A 24,081-nucleotide genomic window follows, 5' to 3' on the forward strand; every position below is an offset into this window, starting at 1 on the left:
AATTACACGGATGAAAGGGAAGAATGTGTTCCACAAAATTAACCGAGTCAGTGATCCTCAAACAGGTCCTCTTGCTCTTAGCTCATTAAAAATAAAACAATTTCAGAGCAAGTAAAGGCACTAAAAGGCTCCTTCAGGATCCTACAGGATTTATTTCAAAATGGGTTGTTGCTGATAATTTCATTCAAGGCATCTCACAAGAACGATTGTTGTACTAATGGCCTACCTCTACCATGACAGGGTAGATATGCTGGTATAAAACTTCATGAATGCTAACACATTCAAGATCTTAATAGCATTTTCTTGCCTTTTTGAAAATGTATTTCATGAACTACAACTATTCACTCACTGGAATAAACCTAAATATTTGCATTAATGAGCTGTGTTCCTCAAAGACAGTGGTTTCCAAAGTCCTACTGGCACTTTGGGACCCTTGTAAGAATTTGCAGGGGAGGGGAAGGAACAGCAACATGATCAGGACTATAGTGCTGCTGCTGGGAAGGGTTTTTTTACACTTACCTGGGGGCTGCTAAGGCTTGCTGGAGGGTCCAATGAGCCTGCGACCCCTCCCCCCGCATCCCTCCTGGCAGCTTCAAACTCCTGATTTTAAAAAAACTTTTTCTGACAAAAACAGGGAATTTTTTTCTTTTTATCAGGAGATGGAAGTTGCTGGGAGGGGTGTGTGGGGGGGGGGGGTCGCAGGCTCATTGGACCCTCCAGAGAGTCTTAGTGGTCACCAGGTAAGTAGAAAAAAACCCTTCCTGGCAGCAGCACGATAGTCCCAATTGTATTGCTGCTGACTTCTGGGCCATTCCCCTTAAAGGGGAGCGATCAATTCCAGTTCCCCTGGTGGATTACGACCCACCAGTTTGGGATTCACTGCACTAAGTTCATATTGATACAATAATACTTACAACTTTGTTTGTGGGCAGTATTTTTCACACCTGTCTGAGAATTTAGAGTTCTTCTGAAACTGTGTTTGTTTTACCATGTCCCATAATGTGTTTGGCCTTTAACCAGCTCTTCATATTTTCAAGGTGCTTATCCATCCACTGCCTATTTTCTTCAATGGTTTCTATTGCTTGGTGGACAGCACGGAGCTCTGAACTTGCTTTGTCCAGAGAGCTGAAGAAACCTTTTACCTGTTAAATTAAAACAAAAACAAATGCCACAATTCATTCTTGAATTATGCCCACTATTTCCAATAAGATTTTAAAAAGAATGAACTATAGGAGATCGTATTCTAATCTTTTTGCAAACACTTTACTGCTGTTATCTGGTGTGGTCCCTGGGGCATTTGGTGGGCCGCTGTGAGATACAGGAAGCTGGACTAGATGGGCCTATGGCCTGATCCAGTGGGGCTGTTCTTATGTTCTTATGTTCCTGGACTTTGCCCTGAGAGATTCCTGTCCATGGAGGCATAAAACAGTTTATGTGGCCCAAACTGAAAATGACAAACATATGGGGTTTCAAGAGATCTTACCATTTTGTAAATTTGGATAAAATTAAATTACAAAACACCAGTAGAACAGTACATGGTCATCTGTGGAGATTTATAAATGAGTTACTTATTTGGCAGCTTGCACTCTGGGAACCCTGAAGATGATTATGCATATCTCTGCCAGCTTCCTTTTCTAGACATCCCATTTGTGGAAGAGCACACCATCAAATTCCATACAGCTCATTTTATCTCTAGATTTTGCTGAGTTTTTCTCTTACTAGTTTCATACACACACAGTTTTGTGGCTGCTCTTGCTACTGATGAATAAATATTCAATTGAATTTACAGTCTCAAGATTCTACCCCTGATTTACCTAGCAAGATCCATGCTTTCTACTGCTGTCAGCTTTAAGATTATAAGACATTACTGCTTGATTTGCCTCTTACTACCACCATTATTTTAATGAGAATTAAACAATTTGTAGCATTCTTGAAACACCAAATGTGAACATTCAGTGTTATCTATATACGGACCAGAACCTAGATTCCTGTAACTGGTTTGACATATTTTAAAGTCATAACATTCTGATTTTATATAACACCAGGCAATGAGAAATGCTTACCTCAGCAAGCTGTTCCTTTGAGGAATATCTATCTGTCACTCCAGTAATCATGCGTGCAATGGAATGTGAGCCAAGCTCAAACCTTTAGAAAGCAAGAAGAAAGATGCAAAAAGGCAATTTGAATGTGCAAGCTCACACACATTTGTTTTTAATGAATGGTATTGAAGAGTACTTAAAACTGCCACCTACTTTTCTACAAGTTTCTGCCAGTTCTGTTTCAAGAAGTTCCAAGCTAAGTGATAGCCATCAGGGTTCCTTCCAACAAACAAAATGATATGTGGAAGTTCCTGAGTTTTTATTACATCACCCTGTAGCCCTTGATCCATTAACCTAAAATAAACAAAATGAAAGTGTGAATTCATCCACCCAATTGTGAATTCTAGCTTCCTCATCTAATATTCTTCTCAAATATATTTAACTAACTTCAATTCATCAATATCAATTTCTTAGTTGCTTTTGGGATTTATTGTATTACATGTCTTGTGTTAAAGTTTTTTATTGCACTATTTCACAATTATTGTACTTTACATTTTGTCCTTATACTGTTTTTTTCTTTTTCTATATTGTATGCTGTTTTCTGTTTCTATATTGTACTCTTTGGAGGGAAAGTTGGGATTTAAATACCTTTTTCATTAATCAACTATATAATACACAGCTATATGCACAAGAACCAAATCCTTGCAGGTGGTCCAAGCCCCAAACAGTAAGTGGGAAAAAACCCAGCATACACAGCACATTGATGGCATCTCTCCTCTCCTGCTTCCCATTTTCAGATAGAGAATTAAGAAAGAGGCTTGTGTCTCACATGAATTCTGTCAGAATGGTTCAATATACAGAAAAGACAGAAGATGACAATAATGCAGAATAATTAAGCATTACTTATATATACAAATGTGTACCATTCAACTTGTCTGAGTTCCAGTTGCCAATGTTTAAAATAAGGACAAAACTTTGGGTAGCATTTTCAGTTGCTTTTCTCCTGCCCTTGGAAATGGTAGATGTTGATCTTTAATTTGCTTTGTCAATTTAGGGAAGTGACCTATTAAGTTATTAGAAGCCTGGGTTCTTGCCGTGGCTGCAAGAAAGAACTGCTCAGGAAATGCTCACTTATAAACACTTTCTGAAAGAGCTATTGTTTCAAAATTATGTAACAATTGGGAAGAAAAGCAACCAAAGAAAAATGTACCATGTTACTGTTACTTACATAGGAAAGTAACTGGAATGACTGTACCAACCCAATGGGAAAAAAGACACATATTATTTGTGGCCATAACTGTGGGGGAAGGCAGCCAATTGATGCTTTGGCAAAAATGCCTAGAAACCTAGAAGCACAACTCCCCTCACCTCCAGAGGGTGTGTGTGTGTGGGGGGGTGCGTCCTGCATATCCATGGTTTCAGGTATCCGTGCAGAGTTATGGAACGGAACCCCCGCAGATAGCAGGGCACCACTGTATAAATGTTGAACCCTGAAAAGCATAGTGTATTGCTAATGATTATACTGTTATGAAAATACTGATAGCCATGATCTTACATTTTTTAATTTCTCCTTTAATTTGAGCCTTAAAACCACTCGGTATTAAAGAATACTCACCACTGAAGTTTCTCCTTATTTTGGGTCCGGCTGAGAACAAATTCAATCTGGTTCTTTTCTGCGTTGAATTCAGGTAGTTGATATTTGCTGAAAAGAAAGTCCCAGGCTTCGTCGTCCGTCTGTATTCCAACAGCATATACTGCCGTTCTAATATCACTGGGCAAACTGTAACAAATTGAGTGCAGAGTTACCTTCTATTTCCATTGTTATTATGGCTTCAACTGCAAATAATCTCATTCAATAAATAGGGCACAAGTTTAGGACTATTTAAGTGTCCTCCTTTCAGTGGTCAGCACTTACCTCTACTGTGAGAAACAGTGGTAAAAGGAAAAATGTGCTGCTATATTACTGCTCACAAATATTCAATGGGTGGAAAGTGCCACCCTCTGTGTATGTCTTGACTGAAAATGGAGGAAACATTTCGGTCTCCCTCACAGCCAATCATGTATTGATCCTCAGCATTCTGGCTCCAATGGTTATTAGTTACTGATAGTGACCTATATATGTTTACACACCTCTGTCATGCTCTTAACATTAGTATCCAGAAGAATCTTGCCTTAGCTCCTACCAGTGCCTAATAACATTCTAAATGCCCAACCAATCCCCCATTCCTGACTTGGTTCTCCACCTTAAAATATAAAGTGGGAGAACGCTGCTTCTTATGGGCAGCTCCTTCTGTTAATGAAGGAGTGGCTTGCACAAGGGTTCTGTTTGTGAAGAGGATTTGCCATGGTGGCAACACTATTTGGGATCTTAACCCTTTTCTCCAATGGGAGAAAGCAGTCATGTGACGTGTCCTTCTCTACTCTGTTTTTGCTGCTAAATTGAGGGAGGAATTTGAAGATAGTACATTGCTGAAAGTGCTGGCTGCTCTGATGGCCAGAAATCACCCCAGCAGGCATTACGGAGGGTGAGTTAATGGGCTGGCAACAAGCCAGAACACTACCTATCGCTTGGCCCAATGTGAGGCCTGCTGGAGTGATTTCTGGCCTTTAGGGCAGCCAGCAAGTTGAGAACTAAGAGCAGCTTTTCAGGTGCACGGGTGATGGTGGGGCGGTTTCAGAGCACTATCCAACTGATGGTTTCAGGAGAGCCTGCCAGGCTGACAGACCACTGAAAAATTGTTGTATATATGGGCCATTGCTAGTTAGAACATCGGTAAGTGAAGCACACCTGTAAAACAGTGCTTAACCTGCATTTCCTGTTTTGTCAAGAGGACTGCATGAAAAGGAACAGAGGTAAGTGGCTGCTTCCCACTCTCCCCAGTTGGGAGGGCAGAGGCATTGGTTTAGCCATCCCTGATACATCGCATGCTTTTCCTGCAAAGATTCAAGATGTTATATTCCTCACAAAAGTTAAGACTTACTGCAGAGTTCCATTGGAGTTCTTCCATTTTATAAAAAATTCTTTTCCTTTGTCCACACAAAGTTGATACTTGCGCACACATGCAAATGACAGAAGGGAGCTACGAAGCAGTCGCTCAGACACTGTGCCTTCATCATCCCAAGACTGTTTGTCAATTAGAGTGTGAAGCAGTTTGAATATGTATGCCTAGAATGGTTTCACAAACAAACAAAATCAGTTAAACATACTAAATGTGACATCAGCCATTTGAATCTACATCCAGTGTTCTATCAGCTCAAAGTCCATGTTGCTGTTGTCATCAATTTAACAATATGTATGAACTGTATATCAGTAAAGATTTTGTTTGTCTGAAAACAAATGCATGCTGCTGAATTTAAAGAACTTACTGAATAAAGTATCCAGACTAAAACACACTGCAGCAACAAGTTAGTTAACCAGGCTTTGTATTTAGCCATATAAAATTCTGATTATGGGGTCAGTCTCATGGCCCAATATTAGCTGGGCCAGGCAATGGTGGTACACCTCTTCCACTGGTGCTGACTGCTGTAAAAGTCAACACCAGTCATAAAAGGCATTCCAGCAGCATTTGAAGACATATACTACTGGAGCTACAGCAGGAAGGCAAGAACCCTTCCATACGCTCCAGGGAAAGCAGCTGCCCTGGGGTCAGCGCAAACCTGACCCCTCAGCATGGGTCCACACAGACCTGAACCAGCTATTTAGCTAGCACAAGTCCAAGTAGACCCTCTCCCCCACGCACTGTGGAGGCTTCCCCTGGGTAGGAGACCTCTGCAACTGCCCTGTCTGCAAGATACAGCGGTAACCATTTTGGTACAGCCGCATCAGCAGGGGGAGAACAGAACTGGGCTGTCATGCACTCACACAGTACTTAGTGGAATCTGCAGTTCCAAACCCACATATCGGAATTCCAGCAATAACCTTACCAAAGGGCATGAAGGACAACCTGTACACTCTACTCTCATGAGGAGAGGTTATTACACAAGGTATTCTAACTAGAGTGTTAGTTTACAGGTTCTAGCAGTATCAAATTCCTTTCATACAGTGGACCAAACAGCATTCATGGGGCATAATGAGGGTCAGAAGGGACATCATTAAGCGGGAAGTGATGTCATTAGGCAGATGATGGCTAGAAATAAGCACTTTGTTCTCACATAGGAACTCATTCAATGCAAATCATAGAAGAGAGTATTTCCCATCTGAGTCAATGGAAAAAGTAGAATCATTATCCCTCTGAACCTTGGAAAATGGTAAGTGGGTTCTCCCCAGGCAGGAGAAAGGACGTGGGAGAACACCCTCCTTTTCTGGTTTCCTCATCCTGTTGGCAACAACCTACTGTCTCTGAGACTGTCAGCGTGCTGTGCCCATCCCAATCACTCTGTGAGATATCTGTGGGTGAAGGGAAATTCTAGTGTACAGGCTGTGCACCATGTTTCCCCTCCATCTCCCTACAGTTGGCAACAGCACCCTCACCAGATCATCATAGAGGATTACTTAGTCAACAATGCCATTTTCCCCCCACACAGACACTTCTGCTGTGATCCTAACCACCTCTTCTGGGGGTTAGGATCCCACAAAGTGGCTCACAAAGCCACCCACAAAGTGGCTCTCTGCACTGTAAGGAAGGCAGCTTCCACTTACAGCTTTCACTTTGGGGTCATTGATCTGAACGGATGATGTGAGTGGAACACGGTTGTGTTTGATTAGTTTATTGTAAATAACCTAAATGTGTGAGTGGACCATCTCCAAGTACCATTAACAATTATTCAGCCTTGACTCTTCCCCATTTTACCTCTAACTGTTTTTTTGTGTCAGACATGTCCCTCTTCTCCAGCAATTTGTACAACAGGGATAGTTCATTCAATCCTTGAAGTGCAGGAGTAATTTCAGTTTCTTCACTTAAGTATAAAGTTAAATCAAGAGCTTTCGTAATTGACAGTTTTCCAGCACTGCAGGAAATAGAAAGTGTCTGTGTTAGCACATAACAATGCTATTTTAAAGTGGCTGATCCTTTACTGTGTACAGAAATTTCTAGTTAATGGTACATTAGGAAAATAAATTTCTAAATTTTCCTTTTTAATAGTTAATTTCTAATACATCAGAGATTACTAAATTTTTGCTCTCATCAATGGTGAATGTTTGTGCCAACAGATTTATCAGCAAAGGCAAACTACCGCTGCTGTGTTTCACTTCTGAGGCAGTCAATATGTTGTGACCTAAGCAACAGTGAGGTAAAATGTAGAGGGAAACAGTAATAGGGCAGAAAATGATTGGCAGCTGTTACTTAGGAGCTGCTAATATGAAATACTTCAGCTCTTGATTAGCAATAAGTTTACTATTAGTTTCAGCCAAGCAGTGGTGTATTTCTCTGCCTTATTTTTGGCATTCAGCAGACATACTACTCTATGTACTTCCAGCTTCCTTCCTCTTATACCATGTTTTTTGGCCTGCCAGCATCTTAGTTTTGAAACCCTAGTCACAGTTCAAGCTGGTATTTTAAAAATTCTTGCAGTGGCTGTGCCAAATATTATCCCTGTTTATGGGGGAATCCTCTGTCTAGCGGAAAGATAAAACATAGGCCTTTCATGTGACTTCAAATCCTGCTCTAATAAAAAGCATGCTATGATCTGCAAAGGGTTCCGTGAGAACAACATTGGTGGGGGCAAGAGCTAGTGCAGATGGCATCTGTTATTACTAAGAAGAGGAAGCAGTATTTAATCCTAAAGTGAGATATAAACTCTGACCAACTTTGCCTCTCTAAGTAGAAGTACATAACAATACTTTCATTCCATTGATTTGGGAATGATCTGAGGAAAGCTGCTGGAGTGGTTCTGGATTTCTATTTCTGCAAATGGTAAAGGAGTCTACCTTGCAGTTTGTTACACTATGATGTAATTTTTTCTGCAGTTGTACAAATCAACAGTACAGAATTTGCCTTATCAAATACTTAAAAATCCTTACCTCACCATTTGGAATACGCTGTTGATGAGGTTTGCTCTGTCATTGCTAGAAAGTGCATGATGATTTTTTTGTAAAAGGTGAATCAAAGCATCCCATCCATCATCTCCATAGTGTACAGTATAATAACCATTCATTCTCACATTAAATTTTATCCACTCCACTTCTTCTGGAAGGCTAAATTCCTCTACAAGCAAAAAATCACAACTCTATATTTTTGTGCAGCGCTATCACAACTCTGTATTTTTCTGTACAGCAACAATGAATTAAGTTAATTTACATGAATTTACTACAGACAAAATAACTCTTACAGTGAACTCATATAGTTAACAACAGCCTCAAAGTCCTATCTTAAGCATTCCGTGTGGATAAGAGTTTGGATTTGTTTTTCAGTGACTGAAGAAAGAGATACTACAAATTACAGCCCAATCCTAAACTCTCCAGCACTGCTGGGTGCAGCGGCCCCAAAACGGCTACTGTAGTATCCAGCAGTGAAGGAGGCCGCCGGAGGTCTCCTTGGAGGAAGAGGATTTTTGTCCCCTTTCCCCAGAGGAAAGCCCCAGGCCCCACAATGAGTCTGCACCAGTTATTTTGCCAGCAAAGACTTGAGAAGCCCCATTTTGGGCTTTGCAGCCCAATGCATGGCATAGGATTCGGTGGAGAAGGCCTCCACTGGTCCCAACCCCTCCCTGGCCAGTCCCTCCCCCTGTCCCGCCCTCCCCCAACCCAAAAAGCTGCCCCACTGCCCAGTGGTAGTACTTACAGTAGTGGCTCATCGCAGGCATCCTCCTGGCACTGAAGTCCAGCGTAAGCACTCCATCCTTGCTGGGTGCTGCAAACATGCTTTATGGCATGTTTGTGACACTCAGAGCTGGTGGTACACATGTATCACCAGCGCTAAGGACAGTAGGATTTGGCCCTTAGACAGCAGTTTTAGCCTGTTTTGTAAAATTTTCAATTAAAAATGTATCTACATGTGAAAACTCTTTTGCAGCTTTTATCATTTAAGAATTCAGTCAAACATACCTGTTTCAGTTTCCAGCAAAATCCTGTGAACATCATCAGAGTTATTGGTGACATATGTTAATGGGATGTGCCACAGGTTCCTATAAGCAAAACCAAAATTTTGGATTTAGAACTGCATTGGATGCTTACTTTCAACAGTATATATAATCTAACTGATGGTGTCTATTTACCTTCACTATTAAATTAGTTAAGCAGGGATGGAACTAATGTTTTTAGGGCACAGTGAAAATAATATCTATTTCACACTCTTGGAAACAAAGTGTGTTTTAAAAAATGTTTACATGACTGATCGAAGTTTCTTGCCACCTCAGCTTTTTAGTATTTGTATATGTAATTTCGATCTGTGTATCCATCTTCAGAAAACACATTTCTCTTCCTCACCTTACAGTTTTAGGGTCTGTCCCATGCACGCAGAGAAATGTAACAAATGAAGCAGGCTAGGATTCCAATGGGAGGAACAACAAAGGACAGTTTGTTGAATGAGCCAATAAGCCCATGTGCACCCTTCTCCCCTATCCTCCTCCCACACCCAGCTAAATATAAAGCTTCCTGGTTTCTGAAACCACAGTATGCCATGGCATCTAAAGGGGAAACAGTCATTTAAAGTAAATCCAACAAACCAGACTGAATTTGATAGTTTGGTTTGTTGGGATTGCTTAAGCCACAGTTCCCCAATTCAGACATCATGGGAAATTGTGGTTTAAAAACACTGTAGATTTAGTCACGCGCACAAGGGGAGGACACTGCATGTGGATTCATCAGCTTGTTCATGATCCAACACCCTATTAGTTTATCTGATTGTCTGAACTGGACCTGAGTTGATGAACAATCAAGCCTTGACTATTGTGCATGATGAAGTCATACTGGGATGTGTTAGTTAATACTAGACTAGTTATGAACATGCTGGCCATTCAATTCTGGGCCCCCAAAACAACTATGGTTAAAGAACATATGAAATATGCTGCTTTTAGTCAAAGTAAATTCATACTACTTTTCCCAAGTTAAGTTCACCTGTATAAATGAAAAAAGAGTTCTGCAGTGTAATAGATAAGACTATTTTTAACCATGTAGTGGTTCTGAATTTGTCTCTTCTTTTCAAATTGTCACATTTTCTTAGGCTTAATTTTGTGGGATTGTCTGTTTGGTAATCTTTTAAATATTTTGATATGATTAAAAGAAAAAGAACAATCTGGCCTCCACGTTGCAGGCAGCAGCTTGCCTAAACATTTGTCTCATACTGCTTTTAATAAGGATATGACCCTGGCAGGCTACTATGTACTCAGCTGATTTCTGTGTATTATTCAAAGCAATATAAAATAGAAGACTTATAAAAATTCAGTAGTAGTGAACCAAGAAATTATGAAGCAAGCCACATAATTTATATTCTATTTTTGTTAATAACTGTTCATCATGAGTCACTAGAGTGTAATAAAAGAGGAGTCTCACTGACTCATTTGCCATTACCCTGTTGAGGAAGATGTCTTGGAATCCTTCTTATAAGGTTCTTGCTTTAGATGGATTTTCTTCCCTTTTACTGTCACAGTTACTAATGGGAATCCTTTTTGTACTGTCCAAGTTTTCATTATTTTCTTCACGTCTTGGATTGCATTCTTGGTCCAGTGCTATAAATCATACAAGAATATGAAAGAAAAGACAGGAACATGTAAGCACCATTGGAGAACAGCACCCACAAACTGCCAAAAAGATACAAATGTGTTGTATCTGTATGACCTTACAGAGTCAAGAATGGAATGCCCTCAGCCGTGGGATGACATTGGAACCATATGGTTCTTTCAACATTATGGCGGGGAAACATTTAAGAACACTCATACATATCCTCCTATAACAATACAATGATGGCACAAACTAATCATATTCAAAATGAAAGCTATTCCTATTAAATCCTGTTCCCCATCATTGACAACAATGTGGCCACACCAGCAGAGCACATGCTGCATCAGTTGTGAGGAGGAGATCAGGAGGCCTGGGAGAAAGAAGGAAAAATATTTTTCCCTTACCTTTCCATAGTCCTCCTGGTGGCTACTCCAGCCAGACAGCTGGCATAAATCCGAGGAGCAAAAAGGGGAGGGATGGGTTCAAAGAGAGGGAAAAGAATCTTGGCAAACATCGGTGACTCTGAGATCCACCACCTTCCCCCAATCTGCCTCTTGCCCGCTCCACCACCCCTCCTGCCAACCTATCCTGAGCAGTGGAGCCTCCAGCAGCCACTGCTGTGCACACCGCACCTCTGCCCATTTATAGCAGTGACCTGGAAGTGCATGGCAGCAGCCTGTCTTTCACACCACTGCAAAGCACTGCCAGAATGCAAGTTCCGGCAGGACAAAGCCCAGATAGAACTGGGTTGTTAATCACAGTAAAGCTAAAAATAAAGTTTCAATAAGAAAACAGGCTTCCTCTGAATTACAGTTCTACAATAATAAAATCCCATTCTGCAACAATTCTGAGCAATACAATACTGATGGGCAAAATGCAAACATTTTGGGGGCAGCTCTCACATCTGTTTTGTTTAGCTTGCAGACAATGAGATGACTGAGGGAAGCAGACTGTTAAATCCAGTCACAGTTGATCAACAATACTCACAAAAACGATGCTGAAGTAAGTGCTTGAATACTAAGTCCAACAGTCAATGTCTTATCTCTAGCAAGGTAGGGCTAGACTGGAGCTAATGGTCAACCCTTGGCACAAGGAGATTTCATTGCTCAGCTGACCCTACCTTGTGCTGGCTCAAGGACATTCCCATTCTGTAAGGCACACCCCCTTTCCTCTACCAGGGAACAGTGGCTGCAGCACATGATCCAACGTTGGGGATCATGTTGGGGCACATGTCTCAGCTCATGAATTGTAGTTGTTTTCCTCGGACATCATGCTTATATGCTTTTGAGAACATGACCTTACAGCACTGACAGATTCTAGGACTGAAGAAGATGGTGCACTGGTTCCTGAGCATCAAAAGTGGTCAGCAAACTTACGAATGAAAGGGCTTCTTACCGTTTAGATAATATGGATTTCTGAATAGAAATATATAATAAAGCATGCTCACAGAACTTGAGATTGTCTCCTGGCTTCTGGTACAAATACCATCATTTTGTCTTGGATTTTCATTAGCACCAGTTTCAGAACAAACCTAACCCAAAAAAAAGTATCCTTAGTTTCCTAACAAACACTTCATAAATTATTATTATTAACAGTACTTATATACCACTTTTCAACAAAAGTTCATAAAGCAGTTTACAGAGAAAATCAAATATCTAATGATCAAATATCTAATAAGCAATCAAAACTGATCAGAAATTTTCAAAAAAAGTATAGTATTGCTCATTTATTTATTTGCTCAATTTGTATCCAGCTTTTCTCCCTGAAGGGCACCCAAAGTAGCTTACAAAACCATAAAACAACATAAACGGTTCAGTCACAGAGGGATAGGCTTCCACATGGAGATCTTCTACCCTAAAACAAGCCAACTCACGAGGAATTTTGGTAAAAACTATAGGAATAATACTTGCATCTGACAAGCTGTTCCACAGATCCTCACTTTGTGTATTCTGATAGCTAAATCGCAACAAATATTTTACAACACCAGCTTTAAATACATCTTCGCTAAGATAATCCTGTAGCATATTGAGAATACAAGCTCCCTGAAAAGAGAGAAATGAAGCAACACAATCAACATTTGCTTGTCCAAGTCTGATTAATCACAAATTTGGATCAAAAAGATGTCCAAGTAAACTCAATACAAATTTCATATTTTACCTTATCATAGGAAACATCATCAAACATTTCTAGAATCTGAGCTGGATTTTCAACAGGAGAAGATATAGGATGTGAGGACTCCAAAGCATCTACCGTCATAGCAATAAAATACTTGTCTATAAAATGATCTTCCTAAGAGAAGAAAAACAAACCTGAAATATTCCATTCATACATTTTGAAATTCACTGAAACAGTGAATATCAACACGCATCATGATTATTTCTCATTACAGATATATCTACACCCTTATTTATTATTTAACAGATTTCTATTTTGCCTTTCTACTAACTAAGGTTTTCAAAGTGGCTTAAAGACATGTTTGAACAAAGTTGTTTCAGTCCCAGCAGGGATAGGCTTCCATATAGAGATCTTCTACCCTAAAACAAGCCAAGTCTCTCATCTAAACCTAATGACTAAGTCAGAGGGTCAATATTCTCTAGTATCATCGTCCATGTGCTATCACAGCAGTGGCATCAGGAAAAGAACAGGCTCTGCACAATTTCATCCACCTTAGACTAATGCGTGAGCAGATCAAATCAGGCTGGGGAGATACATTATTATTATTATTATTATTATTATTATTATTATTATTAACAGTATTTATATACCGCTTTTCAACTAAACGTTCACAAAGTGGTTTACAGAGAAAAATCAAATAACTAAATGGCTCCCTGTCCCAAAAGGGCTCACAATCTAAAAAGATGCAAAAGAATACCAGCAGACAGCCACTAGAACAGACACTGCTGGGGTGAGATGGGCCAGTTACTCTCCCCCTGCTAAAAAAAAGAGCACCCACTTGAAAAAGTGCCTGTTACCCAATTAGCAGGGGTTTAGTGTCCCTTTAGTGTCTCTGTTGGCAGGACCCAATATAGGAAGCTCTGTGTTACACAGTGGCTACATCCTAATCTCAGAAAAATTAAAGGCACTTACTGTCCAATCCTATCATGTGATTTAAAGCAGTGGGACACTGTCTAAGATCTAAGATTCAATCCTATCATGTGATTTACAGCAGTGGGACACTGTCTAAGATCTAACATCTGTAACTAAAAAGCTCCATCTATTTAAGGGTTGCTTTCAAATACAAAAGTAGGGAAAATTAATACTTACAACTTTCAGATGAGGGTGCGTAAAGCTTACTGACACAAATTCCATAAACTTTGCAAATCCTTCATTGAGCCAAAGATCATTCCACCATGCCATAGTAACCAGATTTCCAAACCACTGGAAGAAATAAAAAACTCACAGCTAGGACTCAGCCAAAGTTTTATAAATTTTGATTGTATTGTTGAAAACTGTATTTTGGACGGGAAACATTTCAGTACCCCCTGCCTACCTCCCTTTCCATCAGTATCAACCAGGAATGTCATGAGTATTCAACCACATTCTGATGCCATCCACCTTCCCTCTACTGCAATCCCTTTAGGATTGGGCCCATAGGCAGTATAGCTAAAGCTACAGATAGTCTGCTCACTGTCAAGATCAAAGACACTTATCTCATTCAAAATCTACAGAGAATGGAAAGGCAACTGGAAAAGAAGCAAGTAATTTGGGAGAGATGGTAAACTAATGGCTTGGTTACAGATGTTAAACTGGTAAAGTGAAAACCCATCATGTAAAGCCATAGACTACCATGAATTGATGGTGATGAAAGAATACAGACTTTGCTTTTCATAATTTACACATTACTTTGAGAATGTAATACTGCAGTAGTTAAATGTGATAAATCTTTCTGGTTTCAGATGGTTTAGACCAGGGGTGCCCAAACCCCGGCCCTGTGGCCACTTGCGGCCCTCGAGGACTCCCAATGTGGCCTTCTGGGAGCCCCCAGTCTCCAATGAGCATCTGGTCCTCCAGAGATTTGTTGGAGCCTGCTCTGGCCCCACAAAACGGATCTCAGCATGAGGGTGACTGTTTGACCTCTCGTGTGAGCTGTGGGATGAGGGCTACCTCCACTGCTTGCTGTTTCACGTCTGTGATGCAGTACTGGCAGCAAAGGAAAGGCCAGCCTTGCTTTGTGCAAGGCCTTTTATAGGCCTTGAGCTACCGCAAGACCTTCATTCATTCATATAAGTTCATCTTTAACATATTCACTTATGTAAACTTATGTAAATTTATTCAAATTTATAACGTAAATTAATTCTTTTTTTCCCCAGCCCCCGACACAGTGTCAGAGAGCTGATGTGGCCCTCCTGCCAAAAACCTTGGACACCCCTGGTTTAGACTGCAATCCTAGACATGAAAAACATGGAATTTACTTCTGAGTAAACATGCATAAAACTGCACTATTGAACAAGCATCTAAGGCAGTGGTTCCCGACCTGGGGTACATGTATCTCCAGGGGTACTTGCCAGGACTTTTAGGGATACTTAAAAAAGAATTGAATAATGGTGGAAAATGCAGGTTTGTATTAGAATGCCTTGCAGGGCTAATATGAGCGGTACAATTTATGAAAATAGGCTGCTAAGGGGTACACAAGTGAAAAAATGTTGGGAACCACTGATTTAGAGGATAACAACCCTCAATTTCATGTTGTAAATATCAGTCAAAACTTACTTGGTGAGCAAGTTCATGGGCTATTACCAACGTAACCCAAAGTTTACTTGAAGCTGAGGATTTTTCAGGATCATATAACAAACCAGACTCCCTATAAGTAGTCAATCCCCAATTTTCCATTGCACCAGATTGAAAATCCGGAAGAGCTGCTAGGTCTGCAAATAAATTATTTGGAATATATTAGCTTTCTTACTTTCTCACTCATCTTGTCAATTCACACATACACCTTAAAAGCATGCATGTTTATTTACGTTGTATGGATACACTATGTGTGTTTAATATCATATCAAAATACAATCAAATGTTTGTAAGATTGTATACCTTTCTCAGGGTGACCAGATGTCATAACTGCAAAAGAGGACAAGGCACTCCAAAATGTAAGCTCAAAGCGGGGTGGGGGGGAGTACCCACTGGGTCAAATGGGAGGTAAACCTTGCCTCCATGAGGAATTGGTCCCCCAGCAATTCCTAGACCTTGTAGAATTCCTGGCCCTGTTTATCCGTGGGTTCAGAATCCACAGATTTAATGCACCATGGGTTCCAAACCTGCAATGGAGGGCCAGACCTAAGGTATTCTCACATCCAGGAGGTTTTTTGATGTCTGGAGGAGCCACGTGTGGCCTTTGTGGGTCTCAGAAAGGCCTCTGGAGATACAGAAAGGAATTTCAATTTTTATTATCCCAAAAAAGGGCAGGAGGTCTGGTCTAGAGGGTAGAGCCTCCATTTGCCTGAAGATAACATCCACAAGGTCGCCAGTTCAAGGCCACCGGCACCGTGCAACCTTGAAGCAGCTGACAAGCTGAAGCCGAGCTATTCCATCTGCTCTGAGCGTGGGAGGCCAGAATGTGAAACCAGATCAGAGAGAAACACCTGAATGTAGTGGTTCTTGAAAGAAAGAACCTTCTTTCACTTGTAAAAATCCCTACGGGGATTTAAATAAGCCTGCCTATGTAAACCGCCTTGAATAAAGTCTTGAATAAAGACCAAGAAAGGCGGTATATAAATACCTGTATTATTATTATTATTATTATTATTATTATTATTATTAAAACCTGCCTTTCCAGTTTTCATAAAAACCAGAAGTGCTTTTCCTGCACCACTGGAAACCTTTCTGAGGCCTGCAGATTCTCTTATCTGCAGGCTTCTGTACCCACGGGGGGTCCAGGAAAACATCCCCCTATAGATACCGAGGACCAATTGTATTGAAAATCTTTGTATAGATATGGAAGGATGGTCTTAATACGTGCAGTATGGACAAGTGAAAATTTGTATAGTGAAAGTACTTATAAAGAGAGAAAAGTGTACCCAAATAAATACCTTGTTTAGGCAAAGGATATGGAATGCCAAAATATCCCTCATAGAAGTCTAATAGCTTCACTGCTGTATCCAAGGCATAATCTGCTTGTTTGATCTTGCCTGGGGAAGCATACACCGAAACCTGAAATAAAAGCATGAATTTATTAATGCTGTCATAAAAAAATTATAACACCTAACTGGTTCACTATCTCTCTAAAATGAGAAAGGTTTAAGAGATGTTTGACATTTCATTTACTTTTCCCTGCTTCCTACATATTGTCAAAGTTCTGAGAAAAATTAATGAAACAAAATCTATTTCTTAGAGAACATTCCTGTTCCATCCTAATCAATGGAAGTTAAACGCTATAAATATAATGGCTGTATTTGTATTTTATTCAACTCTATTCTATAATTTAAAGAGTGAGAGGAAGAAAGCTCATGAGGAAGGAATATCATGAAAGGGCAAAGTTCCTGTAGCTATATCTTACTTTGCCCACCCGGCAGAACTTATTAAGAATATTTATATACCTCTTTTCATCCCAAAAAAGTTCAAAGCAGTTTACAGAGAAACATCGAACTATTAAATGGCTCCCTGTCCCAAAAGGACTCAAAATCTAAACATATGATCCATATTTTTCCAAATAAGAAAAAATTTAAAAATTTGCATTTATCTTTCCAAACAAGATATTCCAAACAAATGGAAACATTTACATATTTTTAACTCCAAATATTTATGAATTCTCAATAGTTAAGCATTCATTTGCTATATATCATTTCTTGGACTTTTCCTCAAGATCAAACAGAACTATTATCAAATATATTAAAGCCAGTCCTTGAAGCATGACCAGAAGTTGGGAAGGCAACCATTGTTTTGTTAGAGAACACAGACATGTGCAAACTCACCCTGTCCCTTCTATGAATTTTCTGATTCTTACAATGGAAGATGAGCTGGAGGAAAGTCCACCCCCTTTCCTGTTATATAAGCTGCTACTGTCAAGGGGAAAGTAAAGAGTGGACCTGATTCTGTTTTTACCCAGTAGTGGGCATGGTTTGGATGACTGACTGCAAAGAGACAAGGTCCAAACTGGACTCTCCCCTCATCCCGATGCTAATTTATTACATGACAAGTCTTTTAAAACTATGCTTCGAGAGAATTATAGCACAATCCTATGCATGTCTACTCAGAAGTATGTCCCATTGTGTTTAATGGTGCTTACTTCCAGTAAACTTTATTTAGGATTGCAACCTAAATTAATTAGAATTTTCAAAATAATGCTTACTTACATATTAAATATAGAAGCCCATATTTTCACTCTTATATCGCTGGCTGAAATAAGTTTTAGTAAGAATCAGGACTATTTGTAATTTCTGTGTTTGTTCTGCCTGCTTTGTGGAACTGAGAGCCAATGTAGCGTAGTGAATGGAGAGATGTATTTAGCCATGAAGCTCACTGGCTGAGCTTGTACTGCCAATAACTCTAACAGTTCTAGTCCAGTGAAAGAGGTAATATGAAACTTTGCCTATAGCACAAATATATGCATGTCCATGCAGAAGTAAGTTCCACTATGTTCAAATGGGCTTACTCCCTTTCATGGAGTAAGGACTGCAGTCTTATTTCAGTAATGCTTTAGAAGTTACAGAAAATTATTTGAAATGTCATACTCATTTTTTAAAGAAGTCTTCTACCTTTCAATTTGTACTAACATTAATTGAAACCGCCACAAATTTTATTGTTAATATCAATAAGCAGCACTTGAATTGATATCAAAAGCTTACCTTAATTCCACTGCTGGTTGTCTTGGTAACTGATTTGAAATCTGAAACAATGAAAGCCACTAGATAAGTGCTCATCTTTACACTGGTCTCAAAGTGGTCTTCGATGAGCCATTTGCTGATTTCCACAGATTTTGCCTAAAATTTAAACACTTGATTATAGTTGACCTCTAGTATAGAATTATGTTCATTAAGTCTGCACACACATTACATTTTATAAATTCATAAATGTACTAATAGGTAAGAGCTACATTCATTTTTAACAACTGCAAACCTCTAAGCCAGCCATTTTCAACCACTGTGCCGTGGCATACTGGTGTGCCGCAGGAAATTGGGAGAGGGTCATGTATTAGCAGGGCCATTGGGGATATGAGCCCCCTCACCAGCAGCATGGTGTGCCTTGTTAATGGTAAAAAAAACTGATGGTGTGCCTTGACCATTTTAGTGCCTCGCCAGTGTGCCATTAGATGAAAAAAATTGAAAATCACTGATCTAAGTAAGCATTGGCAAGAAGTAACATACTAAAGGATAGCAACAATGTGACCAGGAAGTGATTGTTTTCTAATTCTAGTGCAACTAGCCCAAGCATCAAAATCACTCTTGCAGCTTTCAATAAACTAGAGCAGCGGTTCTCAAATTCTCAGGGGAAGGCAGAGACGCGACCCGCTGGATCGCACCGCTTTGGAGGAGCTCAGGGACTTGCTACCATTTACCAGAGCCTGCAGCAGCCCGCTGGGGGTGTGGAGAGCCCCTGTGCCAGCCTCCACAGGGCTCCCCACACTTGCAGAAACTCTCAATATCACAATCACAACCACTTCTGGTTTTGTGTTTGCAAAACCGGAAGTGGTCGCAATTGCTATTTTGAGGGTCTCCACATGTTGGGGAGCCCTGCGGAGGCTGGCGTGGGGGCTCCCTGTATACCCGGGAGGCTGCTGCAGGCTCTGGTGAGTGCCAGCAAGCCCCTGCGCCCCTGCAAAGCAGCGCAATCCAGCGGGTCGCATCACTGCCTTCCCCCCTTCCCGGCCCTTAAGGGGGCAGAGGCTGGGGCTCCCTGGCTGGGACATCACGATGCCCCAGTTTGAGAACCACTGAACTAGAGTAATGTTTCTGATATTTGCTTCACTTTCTTGTTCTATGAGAGCACTAAGGAGTGTACCAAGTACAACCTGTGTAGTTTTTATGTGAGGCAGATCATCATGGAGGATTTCATTTTAAATGACAACAAACTTATTTGTCACTTATTTAAATGACAATGAAGTATTCTTTCTTTAGCTATGTGAACTTTGTAAATGACTACATGTTGAAAAGTGGTATAGAGACATTTTTAATAACTTGACATTTTCTCTGCTTTGTTCTCTGTCCCTGAACTAGACAATTTAAAGCAGTGTTCTTCCATCTGTGGGTCAGGATCCCAATGGGGTCATGGAAACCTTTCAAAGCCTGTGCAAGAGAGGCATGGATCCAATCCAATAATGGTACAGCCTTATCAAAACTGAGTACTTGATATAATCTTGCACAGGCTCTTCTCTCTGTTTTGCCCCTTAGTTCCTAAGGCTGGCCCTGCTCAGGCTGCTACCACACAGGGGTTGTTACAAAGTTCCAAGAGATAGGGGGAAATGGGGCAGGTGAGAACAGGGTGGGCAGATTGGGTTCTGTGAGTGGGGGATTTTATTTTATTTATGAGGCATTTGTTTGTTTTGGGGGGGGGGGTCATAGCATTAAAAAGGTTGAAAACCACTGATTTAAAGTATACAAACTATACACATACTACAGGCATATTAGACAATGCAAGATGCTTTGGGTTTCTTCTGATTTTCACAGTAAAGTTAGCTTTGAATGCAGGTTCATCAAAGCAAGGAAAGGCCATACGTGCAGCTGTTGGTTCAAACTGCGTTGCTGCAAGCATCCTGAAAAGTAAAATAATACATTACATTTGCAATGCTTGTGCACATAGAAGTACAGTAAAAATGTTTAAATGTTCACTGGTGAACATTTGACTTAGTTAAAGGCAATTGGTATTAGCTTGTTTTTATTTCTCAGGGAAATTTTTTCTTAGTACTGTATTACAAACCACTAATATTTAGTTGTTGGCACTGTCAACAAACTACCTTTTCTAAAACATGTGGCTTCAAATAGCCCAATCCTAGGCTTCCCAGTGCTGCACAGTACAGCAGTGCTGAAATGTCCACTGCTGTATTCTGTGGGACCAGGGAAGCCACCAGAGGTTCCTCAGGAACAATTGTCACCTTAACCCGAGTAAAGCCCCAACCCTCACAATGGAGCTTCTTGAGTCTGCTCTGGCTAAATCGCTGGCACAGACTTGAGAAGCCCTGTATTGGGCTTCTGAGCCCAACACAGGTGATAGGATCCAGAGGAGGAGGCTGATAAGATTGGGCCCAAAAACTACTCCCAGAGCAGCTACCCATCTGCATTTAGAATGAACAATAGCAATAATAGTAACCATATAGACTCTTAAAGCTGGGTCTTTTCTAAGGGACAGGAAAACCACCCATCAGTCTTTTGCATTAAACTGCCCAATAGTTTCTAAAACTCTTATTTGATTCAAATAGGATGTTTCCTTTGGGACAAGCTGTTTTAACCAAATTCAGCTGGAAACATGTTATTTGTTCCCCCAGCACATTTGTCACATCATTTCTGAAACCTCCTTAAGTCGGAAAAAGTGGGTGATAGTTTTCATAGACTTTTATGAGTCAGTCAAAAAAGCCCACAGAATATAAGTCAATCAAAAAAATAAATGGTCCAAAAAATACATGTAAATCTCAACGAAAATAATTTCTAGAAACAACTCTTAAGTACTATATCTGTTAAATATTTGTCTAAAAAATGACTTACTTTACTTTGCCTTCTGGAGTTTTGTATGAGCTTTTATAGAACCCATGAAAACTGTCTGACAAATTAGCAGAGTATTCAATATTGATATAGTAGTTTTGCCCAATTCGCAGGGGTTCAGAAGCCATAAGTGCAATCTGTTCAAATGGTGGATATTCTAAAACTGTCACTTCTTTTTCCATATTCATGATTCCTGGTTTTCCTTGAATTGTAGCTTTGGTGATATTCAGATATTTGCTGTGCAGGATGACTGAACTGGTTGTTTGAGTGATCATAATCTCTATTTTGGCCAATCCAGCAAAAGTGAGAGTTGTGAGATTTGGATGGATAAGAAGATCATAATGAACTGGAATGACATGCTTGGAAAGCCTGATATTGCTTGAAGGAAATTGATTGGCTTTGAGTCCAGACGGTGAATTGGCACCAGAAGTTGAATCAGTTTTAGAAGTCGAGTAGGTCACAGAAGGTGAATGGGCTCTAGAAGTCAAATCATCTTCAGAAGGTGAATGGGGTTCAGAAACTGAATGGGCTCCAGGAGATGAATCAAGTCCAGAAGTTGCTAAGACTGTGTCATTAACTTCATTACTACAGCTACATAAGCAAGATTTATAGTGTATTGCAGTAACAAGACTTAAAACACTTAATAATATTTTAATCATCTTCAAGGGAAATGTCTGAGCAGGAAACAGTAGTTATGGTATCAACGATGCAGATCTAATGAAGAAATATATGTAATTTTAAGTCAATGTAAACTTTTTCAGCCCTACTGACAACCACCTCCAGTTTTCAAAGAATAACAATTATCTAGGCAATCTTTTCTAACAGATTGAAAACTTTATCAGTATGGAATTCTATGGACTTTAGACTTATAAAACAGAGAATGAAGGCGTACATGCAGGTTTAGCCTCTTAAGGTATAACAATAAACCAGTTAAAGCAACAAGCTCTCATGGTTACAGGATGATAAAATGTGAGCATATCACTTGTATTTAACAGGGGAAATGTCTTGCCATCTAAATTGAAGCCAAAGCCTGAAAAAGATAGTGCATTTTGCCTAAAATATTCAGAGACCAGAATACAAAAGTTGCGTGCATCTTACATTCTTTAGATCATTTAGAATAGGGATGTCAAACTCATATCATACAGAGGGCCAAAGCTAGCATTCATGGTGTCTTGACTGACACCATTTTAGGGTCTTGACTGAGACTTTCAACAAAGAAATACGCCTCAGCTCACCCTGTTGCGTTTTGGCTCTACCACACCAGTCAGTGCACAAACCGCTCTTAAGGAGCACAAGCTCCGGATCTGAGCAACTAAAATGTGTCCAGTCTATCTAAGCCAGTGGCTATCACACCTTGTGGCAGTGAGTTCCACAAGCTAATTCCATGTGGTATGAAGAGCTGCTTTACTCGGCCTGCTTCGAATCTACTGTGCGAAGGTGCTAGTGGGCAAACTTGAGACCAGGGAGGATGGGATCAGGGTTGTGCGGTGGGTGGGGAGGCAGAGCCTCCCCAGGGAAGTCCTTTGAGAAGTGCTGTGTGAGGCAGATGGACTCTGCTGGGGAGGCTCTGCCTCACCTGCCTCCCCACCCACTGCACAACCCTGGATGGGAGCAGAAATGACCTCTAGCCAGCCATCTTCTCCACACCACTTGCCCCTCCCCCATGTCTTGGAGAGCATCAGTTAGAGCAGACAATGGTGGTCAAGGGGTGGGGGGTATCTGAAGGAGTGGTGGGAGGTATCTGAAGGAGTGGTGGTGTATCTGAAGGGGTGCGGGGTGGTGGGGGGTATCTGAAGGGGAGGTGGAGGTGCCCACATAAGCGTAGGCGTGCTCTATACAGGGCGCCCCAGCTGAGCTCCTCTCCCCCAGTACACCATGAAGGCAGACAGCACAGAGGCGGGGGGGGCGTGAGAAGCCCACGTTCCCTGCGGGGAAAGGGACGCGGGAGGGGCAACAAGCCCGCTGACGTCACTGCGAGGCCCACGAGGGGTCCCGCTGCCCTGAGCTGAGTGAGCGGGGTAGGCGGCAGGCGCCCGTCTGAGCATGCGCACTGCACGCTTGGCAGCGAAAGGCCTCGGCCTCCTGCTCTCCCCGTCTTTCCCCTCTGCGCCTGCAAGAAGCCCCCCCCCCCCGTTCGCTCCGCTCTGCGCAATGACGGCTGTGCTCAGCCCCGGGCCAGCGCTCGCTCGCAGGCTGCACACCCCTTACCAGCTCTGAGGGCCGACCAGGTCTCGGCGCCTCCGCCGCCTGCTCTTCCTCTGTGCGCTGGGGGAGTGAAAGCGAAAGCGCCCAGGAGGCCGGTCCCCCCGCACGCTGAGCCCCGGCAGTGCGGCGTTCCAAGCACCTCATTGTGCCTTCCTAATGGGAACGAGTGCAGGGAACACCGTCTCTCCGGGCGTGCGTGGCCGGAGGGCACGTCCTCCCCCTGCTCCCTTGGCTGGCAGCGGACCAGCCTGCTGCCGGAGGCTGCACTCCTAGCCACGCTTTCCTGGGAGTAACCCCGTTGACTCTAATGGGGCTGCCTTCTGAGCAGACAGGCACAGGAGTGGCTCTGAGGCTGCAGTCCTCTCCACACTTTCCTGGGAGTAACCCCATTGACTCTAATGGGACTTACTTCTGAGTAGACAGGCATAGGATTCAGGGACCTGCGGTAGGTGGGGAGGCAGGTGAGGCAGAGCCTCCCCACCAAAGGACTTTGGTAGAGAGGCTCTGCCTCACCTGCTTCAGCTTCCTCCCCACCCACCGCATGTTCCTGATCAGACTGGGCTCTAAGACTCATCAACTGAGTGATTTTCAATCTTTTTGATCTCTTGGCACA

General features: G+C 41.5%; 1 protein-coding gene across 1 annotated transcript in view; it reads right to left on the bottom strand.

Annotated features, from left to right (window-relative positions):
• ERAP1 (endoplasmic reticulum aminopeptidase 1) overlaps positions 1-21,972 on the bottom strand; it is a 32,390-nt gene extending 10,418 nt beyond the window's left edge. Inside the window, exons 1-18 of the mRNA XM_066614624.1 lie at positions 21,267-21,972; positions 20,182-20,320; positions 18,417-18,551; positions 16,662-16,782; positions 15,346-15,500; positions 13,900-14,013; positions 12,793-12,924; positions 12,546-12,677; positions 12,083-12,166; positions 10,486-10,643; positions 9,022-9,101; positions 7,999-8,182; positions 6,830-6,986; positions 5,021-5,205; positions 3,655-3,819; positions 2,253-2,393; positions 2,064-2,145; positions 915-1,142 (exon numbers count right to left, since the gene is read on the bottom strand). Of these exons, the coding sequence (XP_066470721.1) occupies positions 957-1,142; positions 2,064-2,145; positions 2,253-2,393; positions 3,655-3,819; positions 5,021-5,205; positions 6,830-6,986; positions 7,999-8,182; positions 9,022-9,101; positions 10,486-10,643; positions 12,083-12,166; positions 12,546-12,677; positions 12,793-12,924; positions 13,900-14,013; positions 15,346-15,500; positions 16,662-16,782; positions 18,417-18,551; positions 20,182-20,320; positions 21,267-21,922 (3,006 nt within the window). The 5' untranslated portion in view covers positions 21,923-21,972 and the 3' untranslated portion in view covers positions 915-956. The remainder of the gene's footprint in view (positions 1-914; positions 1,143-2,063; positions 2,146-2,252; positions 2,394-3,654; positions 3,820-5,020; positions 5,206-6,829; positions 6,987-7,998; positions 8,183-9,021; positions 9,102-10,485; positions 10,644-12,082; positions 12,167-12,545; positions 12,678-12,792; positions 12,925-13,899; positions 14,014-15,345; positions 15,501-16,661; positions 16,783-18,416; positions 18,552-20,181; positions 20,321-21,266) is intronic.
• Positions 21,973-24,081: the final 2,109 nt, after the last annotated feature.

This window comes from Tiliqua scincoides, chromosome 2, assembly GCF_035046505.1.
Source record: "Tiliqua scincoides isolate rTilSci1 chromosome 2, rTilSci1.hap2, whole genome shotgun sequence".
Taxonomy (NCBI): domain Eukaryota; kingdom Metazoa; phylum Chordata; class Lepidosauria; order Squamata; family Scincidae; genus Tiliqua; species Tiliqua scincoides.